Source organism: Gallus gallus, chromosome 1 (genome assembly GCF_016699485.2).
Source record: "Gallus gallus isolate bGalGal1 chromosome 1, bGalGal1.mat.broiler.GRCg7b, whole genome shotgun sequence".
NCBI lineage: Eukaryota > Metazoa > Chordata > Aves > Galliformes > Phasianidae > Gallus > Gallus gallus.
Window position 1 is genome coordinate 6,864,103 of NC_052532.1, and position 22,397 is coordinate 6,886,499.

General features: G+C 41.3%; 1 protein-coding gene across 1 annotated transcript; it reads left to right on the forward strand.

Annotated features, from left to right (window-relative positions):
• The first annotated feature begins 749 nt into the window (after nucleotides 1-749).
• On the forward strand, nucleotides 750-17,656 carry DHTKD1 (dehydrogenase E1 and transketolase domain containing 1). Its single transcript, XM_423753.8, has 17 exons — nucleotides 750-934; nucleotides 2,740-2,895; nucleotides 3,622-3,833; nucleotides 5,317-5,511; nucleotides 5,828-6,097; nucleotides 6,964-7,135; nucleotides 8,348-8,546; nucleotides 9,389-9,701; nucleotides 10,673-10,757; nucleotides 11,342-11,481; nucleotides 11,970-12,120; nucleotides 13,313-13,419; nucleotides 14,444-14,608; nucleotides 14,940-15,022; nucleotides 16,062-16,231; nucleotides 16,585-16,670; nucleotides 17,131-17,656. Exons 1-17 carry the CDS (start codon nucleotides 772-774, stop codon nucleotides 17,230-17,232), a joined length of 2,769 nt encoding a protein of 922 aa, XP_423753.6. The 5' UTR covers nucleotides 750-771; the 3' UTR covers nucleotides 17,233-17,656.
• Nucleotides 17,657-22,397: the final 4,741 nt, after the last annotated feature.

Sequence of the window (22,397 nt, forward strand, 5' to 3'; positions counted from 1 at the left end):
TTGAATCATTAAGGTTGGAAGAGACCACTGAAGATCATCTAGTCCAACCATCAACCCACCCCCACTGTGCCCACTAACCATGGCCCTCAGTGCCACGTCTGTCCTATTTCTGAACACCTCCAGGGACAGCGACTCCACCACCTCCCTGGGCAGCCCATGCCAGTGCCTCACCACTCTTTCTGAGAAGAAATTGTTCCTCATATCCAACCTGAACATCCTCTGGTGCAACCTGTGGCCGTTACCTTTCATCCTATCACTGTTACCTGGGAGAACCTCACCACAATCTCCTCTCAGGCAATTGTAGAGAGCAATAAGGTCACTGAGCCTCCTTTTCTCCAGATGAACGATCCCGGTTCCCTCACCTGCTCCCCTTAAGACTTGTGCTCCAGACCCTTTGCTGCCCTTGTCTGGACATGCTCCAGTTCCTCAATGTCTTTCTTGTAGTGAGGGTCCCAAAACTGAACACGCAGTACTGAGGTGCAGCCTCACCAGTGCTGAGTACAGAGGGACGATCACCTCCCTGCTCCTACTGACTACAGTAGTTCTGATTCAAACCCTCTTTCTGGTCAATTATGCGAGAACATATCCGTCCTCCATCGCATACAGCAGACTAAGGGCAGAAAACATTCGGGATATTAAAGCCCGTCGCAGAGTAGCACGTCCCACACGCTCCCGCGCTGCCGCCCGCCCCGCTCAGCCGCACCGCCCCTCCCCGGTCGGGGGCGTTGGCGGCGGCGAGGCCGGCGGTTGGCGGTGGGCAGCGCGGCGGCCATGGCGGCGAGCACCGCGCGCTGTGCTCTGTGGAGATGGCCGTGGCGGGCCGGCTTGCGACGCTGGTACCGCACGGAGCGGGGGGTGTACGGCTACAAGCCGCGGAAAGCGGCAGGAGAGAGCTCGGCGGAGCCGCGCGACGCTGGGGCGAGCGGCAAAGCAGGTCGGGTCCGCCAGCACGCCTCCTGACGCGGCGCTGGGCTGAGGGGAGGGCGGGGGACGAGCGGCGTCGCGGCAGTCAGCGGCGCTCGGGGGCAGCGCGGCTGCGGGTATGGAGCACCTGGAGCGGCTCCTTCGGGAGCGCTACTCTGAGGGAACCGGAGCGTAGCAACGGGGCGGCCGTGCTTTATCTTACCTACGTATTTTCTGTATGCATACATAGAATTATGCTAGAATTAACTAAGTACAGGTAATTCTCTTCTGTAGCAATGACTGTAGTGATTTTAGGCCGCTTTTACGGGACAGAAAAAACAATTCCAAGCAGAAGACTTGAAGTTTTGAAAAGAGGTTGAGGGAGCTGAACTTGTTTGGCTTGGAGATGGCTCCGGGGAGACCGAACTGCGGCCTTCCAGTGCTTGGAGGGAGATAGGAAGCAGCAGGGGGAGCAACTCTGTACACGAGTAGATAGTGTCAGGCCAAGGGAAATGGCTTCAAACTAAAGAGGGGAGATTCAGGTTAGGTGTTTGGGAATGATTCTTTACTCAGAAGTGAGACACAGCTGCCCAAACAAGTGTGGGTGCCCCATCCCTGGAGGGCAGCCTGCGCTGGTGGGGACACCCAGCCCACGGCAGGGGTTGGAGCTGGAAGGGCTTTGAGGTCTCTTCCAACCTAAGCCGTTCTGTGAGAACCGTTGTAGGAGTGTTGTGCTCACATTAACAGCTAAGAAGAAGTTGATGTGATTTACGCCTTGTTAAGCAAGAGGTGTGCTGATATGTTTTTGTTACATTTTGTAAATAGCTTTTAAATGGCTTTCTTGCTAAGAGGGTTGAGGAAAAACATTATAAACTTTTCCATATTATTCATCTATAGCTGATTCTGCTTGCAATATATTTTATTGGCTTACAGTTTATCTTGCTCCTGCAGAAAGAGGGATTTTGTTTGTTTTTAGCAATTAGTGTCAAGACCCTATCTGCCTGACATCCCAGCAAGGGGCAGGCAAGTGCTGGGAGTATGATTAGTTGGCTATGGAAATAGGACTTTGCACATCAATACCTTGTCATTCTTGAGTTGGGTGTACCCGTTACTGTAATGAGTTTCAAAGCAAAACGAGGTAGCCTTACATACACAGATTAGCAGGGGAATCACGAGGAGACACGAGACACGGACCTGCTGGAGCATGTTCAGAGGAGGGCCACAACAAAGATGGAACACCTTCCCTGTGAGGACAGGCTGAGAGAGCTGGAGCTGTTCTGCCTAGAGAAGGCACCCGTGAGACTTGAGAGCAGCCTTTCAGTATTTAAAGGAGGGCTGTAAGAAAGGCAACAGACTCTTTAGTAGATTCTGTTGTGGTAGTTCAATGAAATGGTTTCAAACTTAAGAGGGAAGATTTAGATTGGATGTATGGAAGAAGTTTTTTACAGTAAGGGCAGTGAAATACTGGAATGGGTAGCCCGGAGAGGTGGTGGATGCCTCATCCCTGGAGACACTCAAGGTCAGGCTGGATGGGGTGCTGAGCAACCTGATATAGTTAGGTGTCCCTGTTTGTTGCAGGGGAGTTGGACTAGATGGCCTTGAAAGGTCTCTTCCAACTCATGATTCTATGAAATCTTGAGTAAGCTTGCTTGAAAATTCCATTAGTAACAAAATACAGCAGTCTGACAATAGGAGCTCATGCAGGATGATAAAGGTGAAGAACATCTTTCCAGCCAGAGCCTAGAAGACTATCAAAGGACTGAATGCTCATGTGTTGGTGCTATAAACGTATTAAATGTGAGCATGTGCAATATTCTGCTTTCTTTTTGTGTTTAGTTGACCATGCCCTTGCTCGTTTAATAACTGCATACTCTGAACATGGACACAAAGCAGCCAAAATAAACCCACTGTTTGCTGGGCAAGCTGTTATGAACGTGGTACCTGAAATTCAAGAGTTGACTGAAGTTCTTCAAGGGCCTCTCATTACCACAGGTAAGTGCTACCCTATCACAGCAAATTTTTGTCATGGGTGGTTTATTAGGAGGCTCTGTCCTCTGCAGAGGAGCCAAATATTAAGTGGAGGTTCAATCAGTAATGTATTGTTGGATGGAAAATCGTTAACTTGAGCCTACTTACATGTTTGTTGCGTAGATCATCGTGTAATAAATGGATACCTTCTCACGTCTTAGGATACCATGAACATTTTTAGTTGTACTTAAATCTACTGAGGTTACACATTAATTTCTTGTGTTGCTGTAACATTCTATGATTTAGCGTAGTTTTGGGGATTGAAATGAAGCTGCTGTGGCACTTGATTTTTGTCTCTCACTGTGGCCTTGTATAAATGTCTGTCTTTCAGTGCTATATATCTTATCCATCTACAAAACAAGTGCTTACTAACTTCTGATGCCCGTGGGGTTGGAGCTCATTTCTGAGCCACAAAATGAGTTCTGTACTAAGTCACAAAAGCAGTGACTTGGTGTCATTCACATTAAAGTCTTTCCAAAAGGCATTTTGAGTGCCTTGTAATTAAGCATGAGACCGTTGCATTAATATGACACTGGAGTATGGTTATAAATGGTTTTAAATGAAGGAAAGGAGGTCAAGGGTATGAATTTGTACTCTCAAAATATTAGTGTAGTTGCAAGATACTGGTTTAGTTCTTACTGTTTCCACCTATTTCCCCACAAGAGTCTAATAACATTTATTTCTGACCAGGGCTTCTCAACATGGGAAAAGAAGAGGCCTCTGTAGAGGATGTGTTGGCTTACCTTGACCATGTGTACTGCGGACATATTTCCATAGAAACAAGCCAACTTCCAACCTTGGAGGAGAGAAAATGGTTTACTAAAAGATTTGAAGAACTGAAACAAGAAGCATTTACGACTGAAGAGAAGAAGCACTTGTGCAAACTGATGTTGGAGTCACAGGTACCTTGTTCATTATTACTCAATTTAATTGAATTGTGAAGTCTGCTGTGGACCTTCTAATGCTCTGGACATGGTCCACGCAACAAAAGAGTCACTGCCCTAAAGGCTTTGACAGCATGTGAGAGGGAGAAATGCTACTGTTTTTGTCAAAGAAGCATGGTACACAAATGCAGGAATCTTCACTGGAGACTATTGCTGAATTTACCTTGCAACCACTGTTGAAACATTTATCAACACCTTTTTAATTTGCATTGATTTGTCTGGAAATTATTTCTAGGAGAATATTTCCAGCCAGATCAACTTCACTCAAAGTTATGAGAGAACAAAACAGAGTTGAACTGAGGTTTTAGCCAAGTAGCCCTTCAGCAGAGAAACTTTTGTTCTTAGAATGAAGAAGTGAAAGGTTTATGGACTTCCAAAGTGTGTAGAGACAATTTATTCAAATATTTCTATACTGTGAAAAACTTTCTTTTTTTTCCCCTTCTCTCCCTGCTTTATCAAGAAGGATGGAAGGGTAGAGGAGAATCTGTGAAGGTGTCCCTGTTTCCAATTTTTCAAGTCGTAGTGTTAAATGTAATATGTAACAATGACTAAACAGAAGTATACCACATCTTATATTTTTTTATTACCTTCTTGGCAGTCAAAGGAATTTGTCTCTGAGAAAGGAGGGTGAAATCAGGACCCTTAAGAATCAAGCGTTACCCTCAGAATGATCAGAACTGTACTTAAGTGTGTGGAATTGAACCCATGTGGAAGAAACACTTCCGTGTGTGATTAGTTTTGTATATGTAATTCCTTAGAATTCAGCATTTCTTAACTGAAAGTTATTCAGCGATTGGCTTGGATCTTTGGCTGTGGCTCAGTCTTCCCTTCTCAGTTACAGTCATCTTTTATTTTCAGTTTTCAGTTGCAAGACACTGCAGACACTTCCAGTGTTTCCAAGACTTTGTCATGTAAGAGAGCTGTCTAGGAGTTGATGAATGGAGTGAGTGAAGTGGAAGGAGTGAAAGGAAAATGAAGTAAATACAGATTCCCTTATTTTCCTTCCCTCAATAATTATTTTACTCATGTACTAAATATTGTGTCTAATGTAATCAAAGTGAAACACTGTTTCTCTAGCACTTTGCATCTCAGGATAGCTAAGGATTATGCTGTAAAAGAACACCATTCTTTTAATTTTCACCAAAAAAGGTGAACTATTAAGGAATTTGTAAATTGCTCTTGTTTATTTCAGTGTCCATTTCCTTCCATGTTAGGTAGAGCCAGCTTGGTCCTCTATCCTTCAGTTTTCATCCTCAGAGAAAAAAGGCACTGTCTTGTACTCATCATGGCTTCTGATCTTAGACAGTAGGGCTGGAGAATTAGCTGAAATTTTTTCAAGGGCTATGCTTACATAGGTACAAATATAAATGATATTTCAGTTTTACAAAGGAAGACTGCTGCTTAAAATTGCTTAATACTGAAGTTCCTCTGTTTTTAATAGGAGTTTGATCGCTTCTTAGCCACAAAGTTCGCTACAGTGAAGCGATATGGTGGTGAAGGAGCAGAGAGCATGATGGGCTTCTTCCATGAATTGTTCAAGATGTGTGCATACAGTGGTGTGACAGATATCATTCTCGGAATGCCTCATCGTGGAAGACTTAATCTTCTCACAGGCTTGCTTCAGCTTCCACCAGAGGTAAGGGATTCACAGTCTTACTGGAAGTTTCTATGCGTCTGGTTTATTTGCAATAAATATATAAACGTTTGTCTTGTGAATGCTGAAGCAGTTAAAAAAAAGTTACCTTTGTGAGAATGTATTCCCTTCATAACAGTACCTCTGCCAGCTTTCCCTGGGAGATTGGTATGAGAACTCTATGAAAAGGGTTTATGTGTTGGAATTTGAGGCATCCTGGCTGTCCCAAGAGTGGGAGAGCATATAATTCTGGGAATGTTTTTCTTTTATTGTGTCAATTAATCAGAAAAGAGATTTAAACAACTTTGTTTCCATGCAGCTCATGTTCCGTAAGATGCGTGGTTTGAGTGAGTTTCCAGAGAATTCAGCAGCCATTGGAGATGTTCTCTCCCACCTGACATCTTCTGTGGATCTTGACTTTGGTTCGCACAGGCCTGTGCATGTCACCTTGCTACCAAACCCCTCACACTTAGAAGCAATCAATCCAGTGGCAGTGGGCAAGACACGAGGAAGACAACAGTCTCTGCTCGATGGAGATTACTCCCCAGAGAGCTCTGCACAGCCTGGAGACAAAGTTATTTGCCTGCAGGTACTTTGTTCACAGCTTGTAGCTGCACTTCGTATGACTTTCTAGACCAGCACGTGAACAGAAATGGTGTATATAAAAATACAAAACAAATGATTTAATGTAAAATATGAAGAACTGGGATCCTCTTTATGAACAAAGTGAAGGGAAAGGAAGACATCTAGGTGCTGTATATGACAGTGTTGGTTTTTAAACAATCCCAGTATCTAGATTTCCAAAGAAATGATTCATCTTCCTTCCTTGACTTTGATACCTTCATTGAGGGTTTTAGCTTTGAACAATTTAAACTACCACTGTTAGTCTTCTTTTAATGAAATGGGTTTTGAGAAGAGTTAACAGAAAGGTTGAAAAATATACAGGAGGACTTAGAATTTTGTCATTTTATCATGGTACTGTTGAAATAAGTCTTTTTGTGCTGTCTGGAATTGGTTCTTACTCTTTTTTTGAGTTTTTTTTTGAGTTTTTTTTTCCACTTCTTTTCCTAGTGTATCTGCTCTTGTCTCTGATAACGTAGGAGTAGGTGTGAGTCATGGTTCACCACTATTTAACTTTCAGCAAATAGTGCAGCAAATCCTCTGGTGACTGGCTTACTGTTGTTCAGTGGTCAGTGAGTTGGTACTTACTGATGCAGCTTTGCTATAGCCATGATACTTGCAGTCACCAAAACACCGATGGGTCAATTCAAGATATTATGGATCTGTTCCAAGTAGATCAGACAATTATGTACAAATCCTGAAAACAGTAGTCTGAAAGGGGTTAAGAACTGGACCCAGCAATAGGTGTTGCATAGTGATTTACTGTTTCCTCAGTGTTGCTGTTCCTCCAGTGTTCTCTCAAATGAGACTTTTCCACCTTCTTCCCTAATGCAGGTTCATGGTGATGGTGCTTTCTCTGGGCAGGGGATTGTTCCTGAAACACTGACCCTCTCCAATCTACCACATTTCAGAGTTGGTGGGAGCATCCATTTGATCGTTAATAACCAGCTGGGCTATACCACTCCTCCAGAGCGAGGACGATCATCACTGTACTGTAGTGACATTGGTATGTATCAGAAAGAATTAGGAGGACTTTTTAACACGAGAGTAAACACTTGCTATTGTAGTGGGATTTTAAAGCAAATGCTATCAACACTGGGGAATTATATTAATCTATATTTCTTTGGATAATAGAATATCACATTATTACTGAGTATTGCCTCCTACTAGCAAAAATTCAAGTGCTAAAAGTAGTCCCCTTCCTACCTACTCTGAGGTAAAGACTAACTACCGAGGGAAAATCCTGTCATATTTTTACAGGATGTAGTAAAGTATTTTCAAGACTTACACAAGTTCTTAATAATAAATTCATTTAATTTCTGCCATGTCACTGACAGCTTTTAAAAATGTGTTGTGATGGGGTATGTAATAGATGTGTTTTTAATATCTTCTTAACTTCATCAGCTTCTCCTTCATTTTACTGGTTTGTTTGTTATCAGGTGAACTTGTTGAGCTTTTAATTGAAAGATGAGACTTATGCCATTTCTAAACTTAAACTTAGAAGGCCTTTGGCTTTGTATCATTAAGACTGGTGTGTCTTAATGATAAACAGATGTATTGCAATTGACCAGACCACAGACATAGCAGTTTAGTTTCTTTATGTATGTTTCCTAGAATTTAAAATACACTAATGTATATATGTAAGATTTAATGTCAGGTATTTGTCTTATGGCTTCATCAAAGCAGGCAAATAGATTCATTAAACTTGTTTATAGTCATTATTATGACTTCTTTTTTCCTCCATTCTTTGTGTTTCTTTCTTCTTACTCAGTTAATGAGGGGTGTCTTACCCATTTGGACTTCAGGATTTTGTTAGGGAGGAAATATGATATTGGTCAGGAGTGAACCATCTTAATTTTCCAGTATTTGGGCAGTTAAATAGAAGAAGAGCACTCCATTGCTGAGAATATTTAAGTCCAAATTCACAGAATTCACAAATTGTCATACAGGAAAATATCTCTTCTTGAGAGGTAGGAATTTACTGCTGATACAGAAGTTGTGTTCTAACTATGGCAAATGCAACAGCTTGAGCCAATGCACTTTTGTTCAGGCATGACTCCTATTCCTTATTTCAGTTGTCATCACAAGGAACATCTTTTGTAGATTTGTTAAGTATGCTGAGCACTAGTGCCTGTAATTTTCTTCTGGATATGTGTCCGTTTTCCTTGGAGTGATTGGAGTGTGATTACTGTTAAATATGTTTTGAATCCCTGGGCAGGTAAAATTGTTGGATGTGCAGTTATCCATGTCAATGGGGATGATCCTGAAGAAGTTGTCCGTGCCACACGACTGGCAGTCGAGTACCAACGCCACTTCCGCAGGGATGTGATAGTAGACTTGCTGTGCTACCGGCAGTGGGGCCACAATGAACTTGATGAGCCATTCTTCACCAACCCTAGCATGTACAAAATCATCAGGTAAGAGTAACGACGCCCGATGGGAGAACCCAAAGTGTGCTTTTTATACGTCTAGTCAGTATTGCTCTCTAACAGGAATCTCTGTATACTGGAGATCCTTTTGCCATGTTGTCAAATGTTAAGTGTAGTTAGACTGTCAGCAGTCCCTGACTAAGGTCTCATAACATGTTAATAAAGATAACCACTAGTGTCAATTCTTGAACATGCATTTTGATGCCTCTTGGAGAACAATCTTGCATATAACCCTTGGATTTCAAATTCTTGATTGCTCGTAATCAGAAGGCAAAGTTGTCTACTGTGTGCCAGAGGGAAGGGTAGGTTATGTGAGAGAATGTGAAGGAAGCCTGTACGATGTGTTACGTCTTTTTGACTGTTCCACTGGATCCTCATCTTTACAAGCATTTTGATAAATTTAGATTTCATCTTGATCCTCAAAGAAAAATAATGGCCAATGAATTCTGGTATTTTAAGTGGAACATTTATGGAATTGTGTGCCTCAGTTCTCAGCTAATCCTGAAATCCCACCATCAGTTTGTCAGAAGAACAGTGCATAATGGCATAAGGCCAGTCTGAATGAGAGGATTTCTTCACTTACTTTTACCTGTAGCTGCCAGCAATAGGCATTGTCTTAAACAAAGGACTGTAAAGCATGAATCCAAGAGAATTTTTGTTACTCTGGAAATGTCAGGACAGAAAATTTGACCCAAATGAGTATTATGCACTAGGTCATAATTTATGTTAGTTTTCCATTGTATCTGACAGGAAGGAAGGTGGTATTTCCCTATTCTGAAATGACACTTTTCAGGCTTAATGTCTATGGGGTCTGATTCCCTCCCCTACAGGTCCCGTAAGAGTATCCCAGACACATATGCAGAACACCTCGTAGCTGCTGGGCTCATGACTGATGTTGAAGTATCTGAGATAAAGACGACCTACTATTCCAAACTAAACGATCATCTTGCCAACATGACTTTGTATAGTCCACCTCCTACCAACCTGCAGGCTCACTGGAAAGGTTTGGCTGAACCTTCTGCTAAAATCACCACTTGGGACACAGGTATGCCAATACCACTCCTGCAGTTTATTGGAGTCAAGTCTGTAGAGGTGCCTGAAGAGCTCCAGATGCACAGCCATCTTCTAAAGACATATGCACAGGTCAGTAGACAGTAGAGCATAGAGATACTTAAATATCTGACCTTTTACAGCAAGGCTGCCAATTAAAGAATAGCACAGTTTTCCCTAGGAAGAAGTTTGTTCCCTTTTCCATACTAGGATTATGCCATTTTTCTCCTGGATTTGAAGAAAAATATCTTCTCCCCCATATCTAGCCATATACTTAATTCTTAATTTAACAATATTTTGTTACGCTGAAGAAACAGCCTGGAGGAAATACAATTTGTTGTTCATACAAAGAATGTAAGTCAGTGTAATAATTGACTGTAATTTAAACTTTACAGGAGAATGAATCAGGAAATTTGTAGCATAAGCAGTTTGTTAAGCTAGTAATGCACATGCTTAGGTATTTTTATATAAATGTGTACACAGATGTCCAAGTTTGAAAGTTGCTGTGTTTCATAAGTAATAAGAGTTTGTGCAATAACTAGATTGGTTTGGTTTTGTGAACTTCTCACTTGCATCAGTGATGACCATGGGCTGATGTCTGGTCGACAGCTATAGTGAGGCCATGAGTTGAATACTGAAAAATATTGAAGTCTTCCCAGCCCAAGGCAAGAACAGCATAGCTACACCTCAGAATGGGAGAATTCTGGAGTCTGAAAATACTTACACCTGAAATCTTTCAGCAGTACACCAAAAGTTTGTCAGGAATTTCTTTCTGCTGTCCTCAGGTTTTTGGTATTTTTAGACTAAGATCTAATCTGTCAATCCACAGTTTGTTGACTAGGAATGGAATATGTGGGCTGTACATGGTTTTGTGTTCTGTAGAGTAGCCTTCTTCAGGATGTGCTGAAATAAGAATGTATGTATTTCAAACCAACCAAAGTTGGCTGCAGGAAAAACAGTACTTCTCTGTGTAGATTTTGTTTTGTTCACTTCAAACTATGCTACAAAGCATACAGATTGGAGAAGGTAAAATAGTAATCTTTTTTCCTTGTTTAATTGTTTAGTCAAGAGTTCAAAAAATGGAGGAAGGAAAAAAGCTGGACTGGGCAACAGCTGAAACTTTAGCATTTGGTTCCCTGCTGAGCCAAGGTAAGAGGCAACTAGATAGCAAAAATATTTAATTATTTGCTTTTGATGCCAGTAAAATGTAACATTAGACATTTAGGTATTCCTAAGTCCAAAGATTGACGTGATGAATACATGTGAAAATTTATATGGGAATAAGAGAAGGTAAGTATGAATCCTGTATGTTACTATTGTCTGTAGATTGAATAGTAAATGTCTTTAATGAATTATTGTTTCTTCTTACCCCATCAAGAATACAGTGCTTAGAGCATGTGAACAAAGCACGTGACTTCACTTGGGCCTCCTGTACCTTATGTGGTGTGTTTCATGCTATGATTAATTTTCATTCTTAACTCTAAATTTGTATTTCTGTTTACGTGTGATACAGAGTGCCTCTATTTCACAGTTTGCTCTAGCAAACTCAAACACTCCAAAATAATTCTTGACCAAAAGGAGGAGAAATGAGATGTGAGCATCTCTGCAAGTTGGAGGGGAAATTCAAGAAAGAACTTAACAAGAAAAGGGACATTTTGGAACTGGGAACTTATTTTTCTGTGTATTTTCTTCTATGATTTACTAAACAAGTGTTTTGCTTATTGCTTGGAAAGGGTTTAACATCAGACTAAGTGGACAAGATGTTGGCAGAGGAACCTTTAGCCAGCGACATGCAATGTTGGTTTGCCAAGAAACAGATGACACCTACATTCCTTTGAATCATATGTCCCCAGACCAGAAGGGTTTCTTAGAGGTAGGTTCTGTGGTATGTAAGGCAATCTTCTTCAAGTTGTGCTGAAGGAGAGCATATTTTAAAGCTGCTGAGGTGCATGGATGTAGCCTGGCAATCCCCAGATATGGAGGCCTGAAACCTACCTGGATTAAGGAGAGACCAGCAAAAGGCAGATTACTGGTTTTAAGTTGACCTGTAGCAAGTTTATAATTGTAGTGCATGGTTAGTTACCCTCCTTAACAAGGAATTCTGCTTTTCCTTAAGAGATCACTTATTATGCTTCTTCCCTCGGTATCTTCATTGAAAAGCAAAAGAGGTGTGACCATGAGTTGTCTTTTGGAGTGCATGTCCTCAGAGCACCTAGCACTTATGTGCCTGCTTCCAAAAGTTCTTAACCTCAGGTTGTTCTAGAATCATAGAATGGCTTAGGTTGGAAGGGACATTAAAGATTATAGAGCTCCAACCCCATCTTTCTCACCTGTCCCTTCCAACAATTTCCTTTCTGTTAGGTGAGTAACAGTCCCTTGTCTGAGGAAGCTGTACTTGGTTTTGAATATGGAATGAGTATTGAGAGTCCTAAGTTACTGCCAATTTGGGAAGCTCAATTTGGAGACTTCTTTAATGGAGCCCAGATAATATTTGACACTTTCATCTCTGGAGGTGAGTGTACAAGAAGCTAATATATTTACAATGAATTATTTGTATTATTAGAAAATCCTTCAGCTTTGCTCATAAAAAGGGCAATGTGTTGAGAAAAGAATTGTTTTCTCAAGAAGCCTTGTGTGCTTGCCTATGAGATCCCAACTTCTATGCAGTTTTTCTCTGATGGTATTCTATCTAAAATGAAAGACACCATCCTGGGCAGGAGATAGTCATTCTAAACAGACAGTTGGTGTTAACAACCTTTCTTCCCCTTTCTCCCTCTTTATTTTACGGTTTGTGCACATACATTTGGTAGCTTGTTAGGATGTACCTTTCCATCATGACGTATCTCTTAAAATTCCTGGAGCAAGACAAAACAAACAAACAAGAAAAAAAAAACACAAAAAATGCTTTGCAAATAATATCTCAGGTTGACTAACATATTTTCTGAATACTCAGAGCAAAAAGACTTTTCACAGGTGGAACATACTGAGGAAATGCTCAGATTCCCTGCGATTAATGTCTACAGTGGGATTCCTTGTGTGTGGGGCCCACAATATTGGTATCTAGCCTCGGTTAGGCCTCTGTATTCAGTTCTTAATCACAGATGGGGATTGTTAGAGACCTTGTATATCCCACTCATCCTCAACATGTATTTAAGACCAGGATTAATTTCTTTCTCAATTTGACTGTAATCTCTTAGCCTGGGAAGCTATCCTCTTGCAAGCATTGCTGTATTAGCTAGAGCTGGCTGACAGGATGCTGCCTGCTTCATACTTGCACAGGACTAAATGATAAGATGTTCAGAAAATATGCAGTGAATTATGCTTAGAGGTCTTACTGAAGAGATTTAGCAGTGCCGGTGCTTGTTAATGAAGAAGACAACGCTGTTGAGAGAATTTTTGCATAATTTGGTGATGTTTCTGACAGAGTTTTAAAAGTTTCACTGTTTGATGTGATGCCATGAGTTTTCTGAAAGCCTGAAGTTATGTGAGTATCTCAGAAATTTCACATCATCTTATGTATGCCATTTCATAGTTGTGAATCTCACCGCTAAATACAGCTACGTGTTTCAGGGCTGTACTTAATGATGTGGAAATGTAGCTATGTTCTATCTTCCTGAGTAGTTCATGCAAAGTACCAAGTCTTTTAAGGCTTTATGTTCTGTTGAAATATTTTTTTTTCCTTTTTTCTCATTCTGTGTTTTTAGGTGAGGCCAAATGGCTTCTGCAGAGTGGGATAGTAATTCTTCTTCCCCATGGCTATGATGGTGCAGGCCCTGAGCACTCATCCTGCCGGATGGAACGTTTCCTGCAGGTATCCTGCTTCACCTCTCAGATTCACATGTTCCCCAGCCAGTCTTGTGGGAGTTCTGTTGCAAAATGCCAAATTCACGATAAATCTGCTAGTGATAGCAGAAGCTGGAGACAGGATCGTACAGCAGGAATGGGCTGGTCTGAAAGTGGAGCAGTAAAGGGAACTCTGATGAGGAGGTGCAGGTCTGGAAGTGGTGAGGAAGCAGTTTTGGTTTAAATGTTACAACAGCTCTAGTGCAAGACTCTGACTGAACTTTGTAATAAATGCTTGTTGTTCCCGTTCGGTCTCTCTCGTCTGCCCAAGTGAGTGTGGGGTAATGTGAAAGTTTGTAATGTAAAATTTCATAGTGTTTGTGAAAGTCTCATGCCCTCTGCACATGTGCTTCAGTACTGCCTGTTGTCTGTTTTCTGATGGTCGCTCTTCAGCAATGTCACCGTACCACAGAATGAGTCCAGTAGCAGGACAGAATTGCTGTATTACAAATAGCAGGCCTCTAATGGAACTTCTTACATAAAGCATTTTGGGGCTGGCATTGGAAACAGGCAGTCACTCTCTTTTGCAAGCCACTCACAGATGTTCCCAGTATGCATAGAGCATACAGGCAGAATTCTGGGCACTTAAGTAACAGTAAGGAAGTTTGTTGCACAAAGAAAAGATATCCACTGTAGTGCCAGTGTGATTGTAATACGTAAATGAGAGCCTTTTTGACTGAGTAATGGCTTAGGGAAACATTTGCAGCATGCTTAGTGGTGCTGTCATTCTTATGGAGTGATCATGGCCTTCAACTGTTAGAACTGTCATGTCTTGGTTACAGTGTAGTTAAGAGAGGCAGTTCAGTTATAATGGTACTGGGTGAATGCTAAAAGCTTTTCTTCTCTGAAATTGATCTTCCCTAGCAATCAGTGTTTTAATTGGGATATTTGCTCCTCTATTCTTATACTAGTGAAGTGCCTTATGTGCCTAGACACTTGCACGTTTGTATCACTGCTGCCTTCTTGACAAAATATTGCTGTGTTCCCCTTAGATGTGTGACAGCTCAGAAGAAGGAGTTGATGGGGACAGAGTGAACATGTCAGTTGTGCATCCCACCACCCCAGCACAGTATTTCCATTTACTCCGGAGGCAAATGGTCCGAAACTTTAGGAAACCTCTCATTGTTGCTTCTCCGAAAGTGTTACTTAGGCTCCCTGTAAGCTGGAAAACTTTATCTTCCTTTCTCTTTGTTTTCCTCTGTATTCTCTGCCTGTTTTAGGGTCAAATCAATGGGGTTTTGCCTGTTTGAGGTCTGATAGGTTGAGGGTTAAAGATGGGTGCATGTGAGCTCAAAGGATTGATTTTTGGTCCAGCGGTGTTCTTTAGAATGTTACCATTCTGTCTGTCTACTGTGGGAGGGAAAATGGGGGGAGAGGAAAGACTGTACATTTTATATTTAACAAAGCCCTGTCTCCGAATCATCTCCCCAGCTTTGACTGAGATAAAAGGCAACCAGATTTGGTAACTTCCAACTCTTCCCCATCTAGGCTGCTGCATCAAGTTTTGAAGAAATGGCTCCAAGAACAACATTCAAACCTGTCATTGGTGACTCCTCAGTAGATCCTAAAAGGTAGCTCTACTTTCTAACAAGAAAAGCTCAGAAAGGAAGTCCTGTCCCTTTCTTCTACCTACCAGCTCAGGTTTGAAGTGATAAAGAAGTGACCACTGGGGTAGGGGAAATACCTACATGATGAGTGACTTAGGGTTTTACTTGTTTCTTTCCTTTTCCTCTGCTTCCTTGTTGGTAGTAAAGCTAACTGCCTGAATAGTAGTAAAGTGCTCAGACTTCCAGCCCTTGCCTCCAAAGGCAGTCTGTTAAACTAGTTGCTAATCTGATGGATGCTATTGTGAGCCATGCCCATTAGTTAAGGACACCAGGAGCAGCTGTTATATGAAGAGACACAGAATTTCTGTTGGGATGCTTGAGCTGATGAAGTGAAATTAGGACAATAACAAATCTTCGTGTGTGTATTGTCTTCTTCTTCCTTTTAGATACTATTTTAGAGAGTCCTGTTCACAAAAAGCAGTTCTAGCCTTTTCTCTCTTTCTCTCCTTCTTAGTTAGTCCCTGTCCTAGTAGTACTCAAGTCTGTCAGCATCTCAAATGTTTGCATTCTTTCCCACAACCACAGTTAGCTGTATTGTAGCATCTTGGTTTTGTAAGTGGAACGGGGAGGCACAAAGTGTAGGGTTTCTCTTACTGCTTTTGTCTAGTAAGCTTAGGCAAGTAAGACCTCTCTGACTGCTGGAAGCTATCACATATATCCTAAAGGTAGTTCCTCTTAGGTCTGGAAGAGATTTCTCCTCTGCAGTTTATTCTCTACAGAGAGCACAGATGGCTAGCTTTGACTAGGTTTTTAATTTTAAGGCAAAGTTAAAGCTGAAGAAATGAGACTTATGAGCTCTGGCCTTTTGAGCCCAGGTGTGTGTTAGTTGGATGAGACTGGGAGAGAAGGGAAGGCAAAGACAAAAATATGGTTTAGGGTAGTAACTTAGTTCAGTTAAATTTTCTATAAAGTTTGGCTGATTGTTTTTGTTAAAGGTGTGAAGCTGTTCTGCATAGAGTTTCTGTAAAACACTAAACTTGGAAACACTCTTATTTTTCTTTAGTGTCACCCATGTGGTGTTCTGTTCTGGTAAGCATTACTATGCTCTGGTGAAGCAAAGAGAGACACTAGGAGAAAAACAACACAACACAGCTGTTATAAGACTTGAAGAACTGTGTCCTTTCCCACTGGAAGCTCTGCAGCAAGAGCTGAGCAAATACAGCCATGCCAAAGGTAAGCGAATTTTTACCTTTTTGTTTCTGGACTCTGTGAAATCTGTTGCTTGCCTTCTAGAATGAAGAGCTGAAGTGGTGTTTTCTTCTGTGTTCTTCCCCCTGTACATCCCTATACATTTAGTGTTTCTAGGATGGGATGATAAAAATGTTTGCCACTTGTGCTAAAGGAGTTGTTCTCTCTGTTGTTAGCTTCTGTAAGTCGCTACTGAAAAACAGTATGAGTATACTCTAATGGTGTGTGCCAAGACCAAAAAAAAAAAAAAAAAAAAGCAGAGGTGCAACAACAACAAAATGTTTTCTTGAGCTGCTGAAAAGATGTGCCTTTGTAATGTACCCTCATGCTTTTTTCAGTCTTCACCTGGAGTCAGGAAGAACCACAGAATATGGGTCCTTGGTCCTTTGTGTCACCACGGTTTGAAAAGCAGCTGGGAGTTAAGGTAAGATGGCCCCATGATGCTCTGGGCTATAAAATGGAGTTTGAAGCTATTGACTGCAGAATTCTGTGATGCTTAGACATAAAACTAGTCCTAATGTCTAAACTGCATATTTTAATTTCTTAGATTTTTATAGAGCCCTTTACTAGCAATGAGCAAGCCTGGAGCTTTCTTTTACCAGGTGTTTAGTCTAAACAGACAGGATGATGAAAGATTCCAGGTAGAAAACAATGTATTTAAGGTGCCACAGCAAGTAGGAAGAGAATCTGAAGCTGCTGTTTGCTGTGGCAGTTCATGCAGTATGATGTTCTTGGAACTGAAGTCTTCAGGAAATGGAGGATAACTTCCTGTAGTGCTTCGAACTGGAACTGCATAGATACGGGTCACCATGGAATCAGAGAACCTCAAGATGTGGTTCTATGTTTGTGCTTCATTAATCACTTCCTCCTGGCTCTCATTTCAGCTCCGTCTTGTGAGTAGACCTCCCTTACCAGCCCCAGCAGTTGGCATTGGAACCCTGCACCACCAACAGCAGGAAGACATTCTTACCAGCACATTTATCTAAATTTTCAATGGACAGACTACTCCTGCAGTCAGTCATTTTTGTTGTCTTCCTCCAGTGAAGAACAAAAGCCAGATCCTTAGGACTCTTAATTCTCCAAAACAGGGAAAAAGAATGGAACAAGTACTGTAATGGTAAAGCAATTTTTTAATGTAGGGGCATACCTAAGGGTGAGAGCTGATGCCTGTTACTCTAGGTGGTTCTTGTTCCTTTTTAATATTTTCTACACGAGATTTTTTTAAAAGTTTAAAAAACAAAAATGCAGTCCAGGGGGCAGGTCAGTGAGATGGCTTAAAAATACCTTGTATCAGGTTGCTTATCTGCACTGCGACCAGTTCCCTGATAATGGTGCACATGTGGAAATGGTTTCTTGTTTCCACAGAGGTGTTAGTGCTATTTGGTTGAATAAATGCTTCCCTGTGCCTGAGAATGAGCCATTTCTATAGCAGAGTATTGTGGACTTTCTCTTTTCTTTTCTTACGGACCTGAAATTAAGTCTGATGTCAAATAACAATTGCAGCAAGAGTCATTAAAGCCATATTCCTGTGGGGACCTTGCAGGATGACCAGTGCTATCACATCATTGCTTGCAGAGTGGGCAGCATGGTGTATGAGCTTCACTGCCTTATTTTAGAGCCATGTTTTGTAGAGGCAAAACAAGTTTCTAGAGGCTACCTTATAAAGTAATCCCATCTCCTACCCAGTAAATTCTTCTCAGGGCTCCTCATCAGTTTATTTGTTGTTTCTGAGGGCTTGCTTCTGCTCAGTTTCTTCTTCTGTGGTTCCTAGTTCTCACACAGAATTGTATGCTGTAAGAAGGCTGAAGTTGTGACCAAGGGCAACAGAAAGTCCAAAACTGTGGCAAGTAAAACAGAAAAGTGAAATAGGACAGGCTATAAAGAGTTCAAGAGACACATGCTGAGAGCTGTAGTAGTGAGGCCTCTTTCAAATACACTAGAAGCTTCAAGGGTGAGGGATTGGAGAATTAGAAAGTCAGAGGGGCTCATAAAAAAAAAAAAAATCTTCTGTATCAAAACAACAACAATCTCATGACTTATTTTGGTTTTGTTTTCTCTTTGTGCGAGTTCCCATTTGGAGGCCTATTGGGAGATTCCTGAGCAAAAGGCTTTTATGTGCAGTTAAAAAAAGTGACTAAAACAGGCTATAGAAGAAATAAGTGAAATAAATTGAAGTAAATGACAGAACAGTAGGATAAGCATCCACAGTTTTCTGAAAGCTCAAACAGATACAGGTGTTCAAGCCACATGAAGTTCCCAAAATGCAGACAACAGACAAAAGCTTCCTGTGGCACATCTCAAAAATCTTGTGAGAAAAAATGGATGTGTTTGCAAATTGATGTATGTTTATTTTAAAACAATATGGTTTACTACCTTCCAGTATCCTTATTAGCTAAGAAAAAGTGAGTGAGAAACTGAAGTAGAGGACTGGACTATGGTCAGGTAGTAAAATTGTGGTCTCCTACTTGTTCATTTGAAGCCTTTCTTACTAAGGAATAAAGTAACCTTTAAAGGATACTTTATTCCTTCACTTAGAGTAGCGTAGACCTTGGAAGTGTGTACAGTTTAACAATAATGTTTGAGTCATCTTTCAATTGAATGGTCAAGGTTATTTCTGCGTGAAAGGAAAACCTGTACAAATGGAAAAACTAATTCTAACTCAAAATCAGAGTTAGATTAGAGTTAGAAAAGTCAGAGAAGAACCCTAAACACCACAGACTGCAGTAAGCACAAGAGTACCTCGTGCTTCTACAGTGCCAATTTGAAGGTTTCTAGAAATTTTCTCATTGTGCAGAGATAAAGAAAGGCTGGGCATCTTGATGTTGTTGTTTTTTGTTTGTTTTTGTTTTGTTTTCCTGTAGAGGATTTCAAGTGTTTTATTTTTTACAAACAAACAAAAAAAACCCATCAGAGTTTACAGTATTCTTCATACGATGATAAATAATAACTCTCTCAAAACAAAAAGGTAGAGCTCATCATCAGGTTTGACCAGCAGCCTGGTCTCATGGAAGGCATCTCTACCCATGGCAAGTGGTTTGGAATGAGATGATCTGTAAGGTTCCTTCCACCCCAACCCGTTCTATTGATGCTGGTACGTGGCCTGTTGGCTTTGGAGAATCTCTGCTCCAACAACATGGAAGGTGAGCAGAAGAAGAGAGAGACAGCAACACTGAATAGAGATTAGCTGAGCCCTCACATGCAAGGAGTGATCACAAGACTTCCCCTTCTTCTCACTGCTTCTCCTGAAACCCAGCTTCTCCAACTAGAGTAATTCTCCTTTCCCCCATAGATGTGGGGACTCGGTGTCTAGTTAGAAGACTAGTGCAGGTGTCAGCTAGAGCTCCACAAAGGATTTGTAGGGTCTTCCTCAAGGTTCTCTTCTACTACTGTTCTTTTCCTTCTGCTCATGTGACTTTTTCAACTTGATGCATTTTGAAGAAATGCTGAAAAAACCCTTTACCTGCTTGTTCCCAAACTGCTCCCTGTGAGTGAGACACGTCTGCAGCCAAATGCTCTATACCTCAGTCAGAGTGCAGCTCCTGGCATTCCCTGAGGGGAAGTTTCAGGATAGGTGTCATCTGGGGAAATAAATCAGTCTTTTTTGGATAGCAACAGATAAAAGACCATAACATTGAAGTTAATCAGAAGAATAATGAAGATAGATGGTAAAAGAGGGTAAAAGCTGCCTGGACCAGTCCCCTTCCTGCTGCCCTGAGGCAGCTCACCCATCACCAAAAGGTTTTTCCCATTTCCAATCTTGTTGGCAGTGTGAAATGAGCACCTTCCCCACTAATCCCAAAGTTTTTTGGGAATGGGCTTGAATAAGCCAAACCTGCCATGCACAAAAGACCTTTAGGAAGAAGCAAGTGGGATTTAACCAAGTACAGCACTTCTGCATGGAGAACAGTGGTATATCAGGAGGGGTAGACTGCAGGCACGGTTTGCATTTGCCTGGTGGAACAGCTCCCAGAAGCTGCTCTGAGGGACTGTTTGGTATCTTGCCCTAACTAACTTGCACATTCATTCATTAACTCTATATGACCCAGAAGCAACCTCTGTTAATCTCTGTGCTGTCTGTTTCACGTAACTGCTTCAGCACATCCATCATGGTGACATGAAGTCATGTTTCTTCCACTTTGTTCTGGCAAACTGCACAACGTTTTAGGCTTTATGTAATCAAGAGACATCCTGGTTAAAATTCTGCATAGATTTCCAGGGATTTCTTACTATGGTTCCTGAGCAGTATACTCTTCCATGTAGAAATCACTTTTGCATTGGATCTGGAGCTCTGCCTGTCCTTTACTCCTTACTGTTTTTATCCTTGTATATTATCTATTAGGAGCTGTACTTTCACAGGGATATGGTTACATTTTGTCTGGATAAGGGAAAATATTTGGGGTATATACTTTGGCTCCTCAGAGACCTTGCCCAAAAGGGCAATTGTCATGCTTGGTACTTTTTGTATAATTTACCCTTCAATACTCTGCTCACAAAGAACTTCTGTATCAGTAAGCAGAAAAAAATGAGTCAGAAAAGCAAGACTGCTTTGACTGCAGCTGTAGCTAGGAAAGTTATATGGCACAATCATCAGCTTTGACTCCAAATTGACAATAACAATAACAACAAAAAAAGACATTTTCTCACTATAACAATACACGAGGGCAGAACAGACCCAGCATTTTGCACGTTGCCTGAACCTGACCCTGTTATACACCACTCACACAGAGGCCACTCAAGTTTATCTAACCAAGTAAAGGATGCTTGAGTGTTCAGAGCCTGTTTTATCCTCTCTTTGAGAGTACTGTTACTGTAGTGCTGCTTGGCTAAATGCCCCCAGTCCAGTGTTGCTGTGCCAGGGTAGGGAAGGGACAGCTTTGACTCCACTCTCTTAGGTATTGCTGATATAGAACTATCTGCAGAATACTGCTGTTTTGTGATGGCTAACAGCTTCCAGGAGAAACACAAAGCCCATGCTGAGTTAGGCATTAACACCGTTCCCCCTCTGATTTTGGATATACACAAGGCTGTTTTCCTCCTGTGTGCTGTGCTCAGCTCTGCATGCAGACCTGGCTCGCCTTGGATGAGTGCTGGTTTGCTTTTGCAGTTCTGGGACTAGCTGTCTTTAGGGGGCTTCAATGCGCCCTTGTTCAGACTGGGTACCTACCCCTCCAAAATGCTGGGCAGTGAAGGAAGCTCTTGGGTTTACACCTGATAGATCACTTACACAACTTCTGCAGTGGTAATATTGGTAAACTTATTTTGCAGTGTGTTAGCTGGGAAGGTGTCCTATAGCAAAAGCAGTGAATTTGTAAATCTGCACACTGTGCTAAAAAAAACTATTACGAGCGAATAATTGAAAAGAATGGGTTTGGAAAGGGAAAAAGGGGGGGAAAGGAAGGCAAAGGAGGAACCTGTGTTACCAGTAGCTCCTGTAAAGCAGTCAGAGAAAAATTATATACTCAATTTAACATAATTTCAGAAAAGACTGGCAGAAATCATGAAAGCTTCAGATGAGGGTGCTGCTTGACAATGGGAACAAGTTTCCTGTGCAGGACACGCAATTCAGGGAAGTGCCAGATAAAATGCTATACAAGTTGGGTGAGTGGTAACAGAGTAGAGCCCAGTCCTTGGACAAGAGAAATGTGTGGGTTATTAAAAAAAGCAGAAATGAAGCTCTATGTGCTGGTAGTAAAAAAGCTAACTTAGAAAGAGAGAAAGTGTTACAGCACTTGTGCGTTGTGGCACATGGAATGAAATGCAGAGATAATGACTGAGAAGTTAAGGACGTGCTCAGGATTGTTAGTTAGAAGTGCAAGACTGGAAGGAAAAATAACGACATCGAAGGAAAGATATATCAGGTTGAGCAGCTCACTGAAGGCAGAAGTAGCTCAGTTAGAAGAAGAAAACACTAGAAAAATATTTTAGGACAAATATTTTAGTAACAGTGACATTCTTTTATGAGTTAACCAAGATTAGCCTTCATTTTGAAGCCTTAAAGTTTTGAATGCCATAGTAGCATTAATTTGGAATGAGCAAAGAAAACTATTATTATTTTTAAATACTTCAATCTCTGGTAACCCATTCACAGATGATGCTGTTGTATTGCCTCAATGGTGCATCTGTGTTAGGATAGATTGAAGAAAGCACTTTT

Coding starts and splice junctions, on each gene's coding strand:
- DHTKD1 (XM_423753.8), top strand. CDS start 772: ATGGCGGCGAGCACCGCGCGCTGTGCTCTGTGGAGATGGCCGTGGCGG. Junction 5,512..5,827: donor TGCTTCAGCTTCCACCAGAG/GTAAGGGATTCA, acceptor GTTTCCATGCAG/CTCATGTTCCGTAAGATGCG. Junction 9,702..10,672: donor TTCTAAAGACATATGCACAG/GTCAGTAGACAG, acceptor TTAATTGTTTAG/TCAAGAGTTCAAAAAATGGA.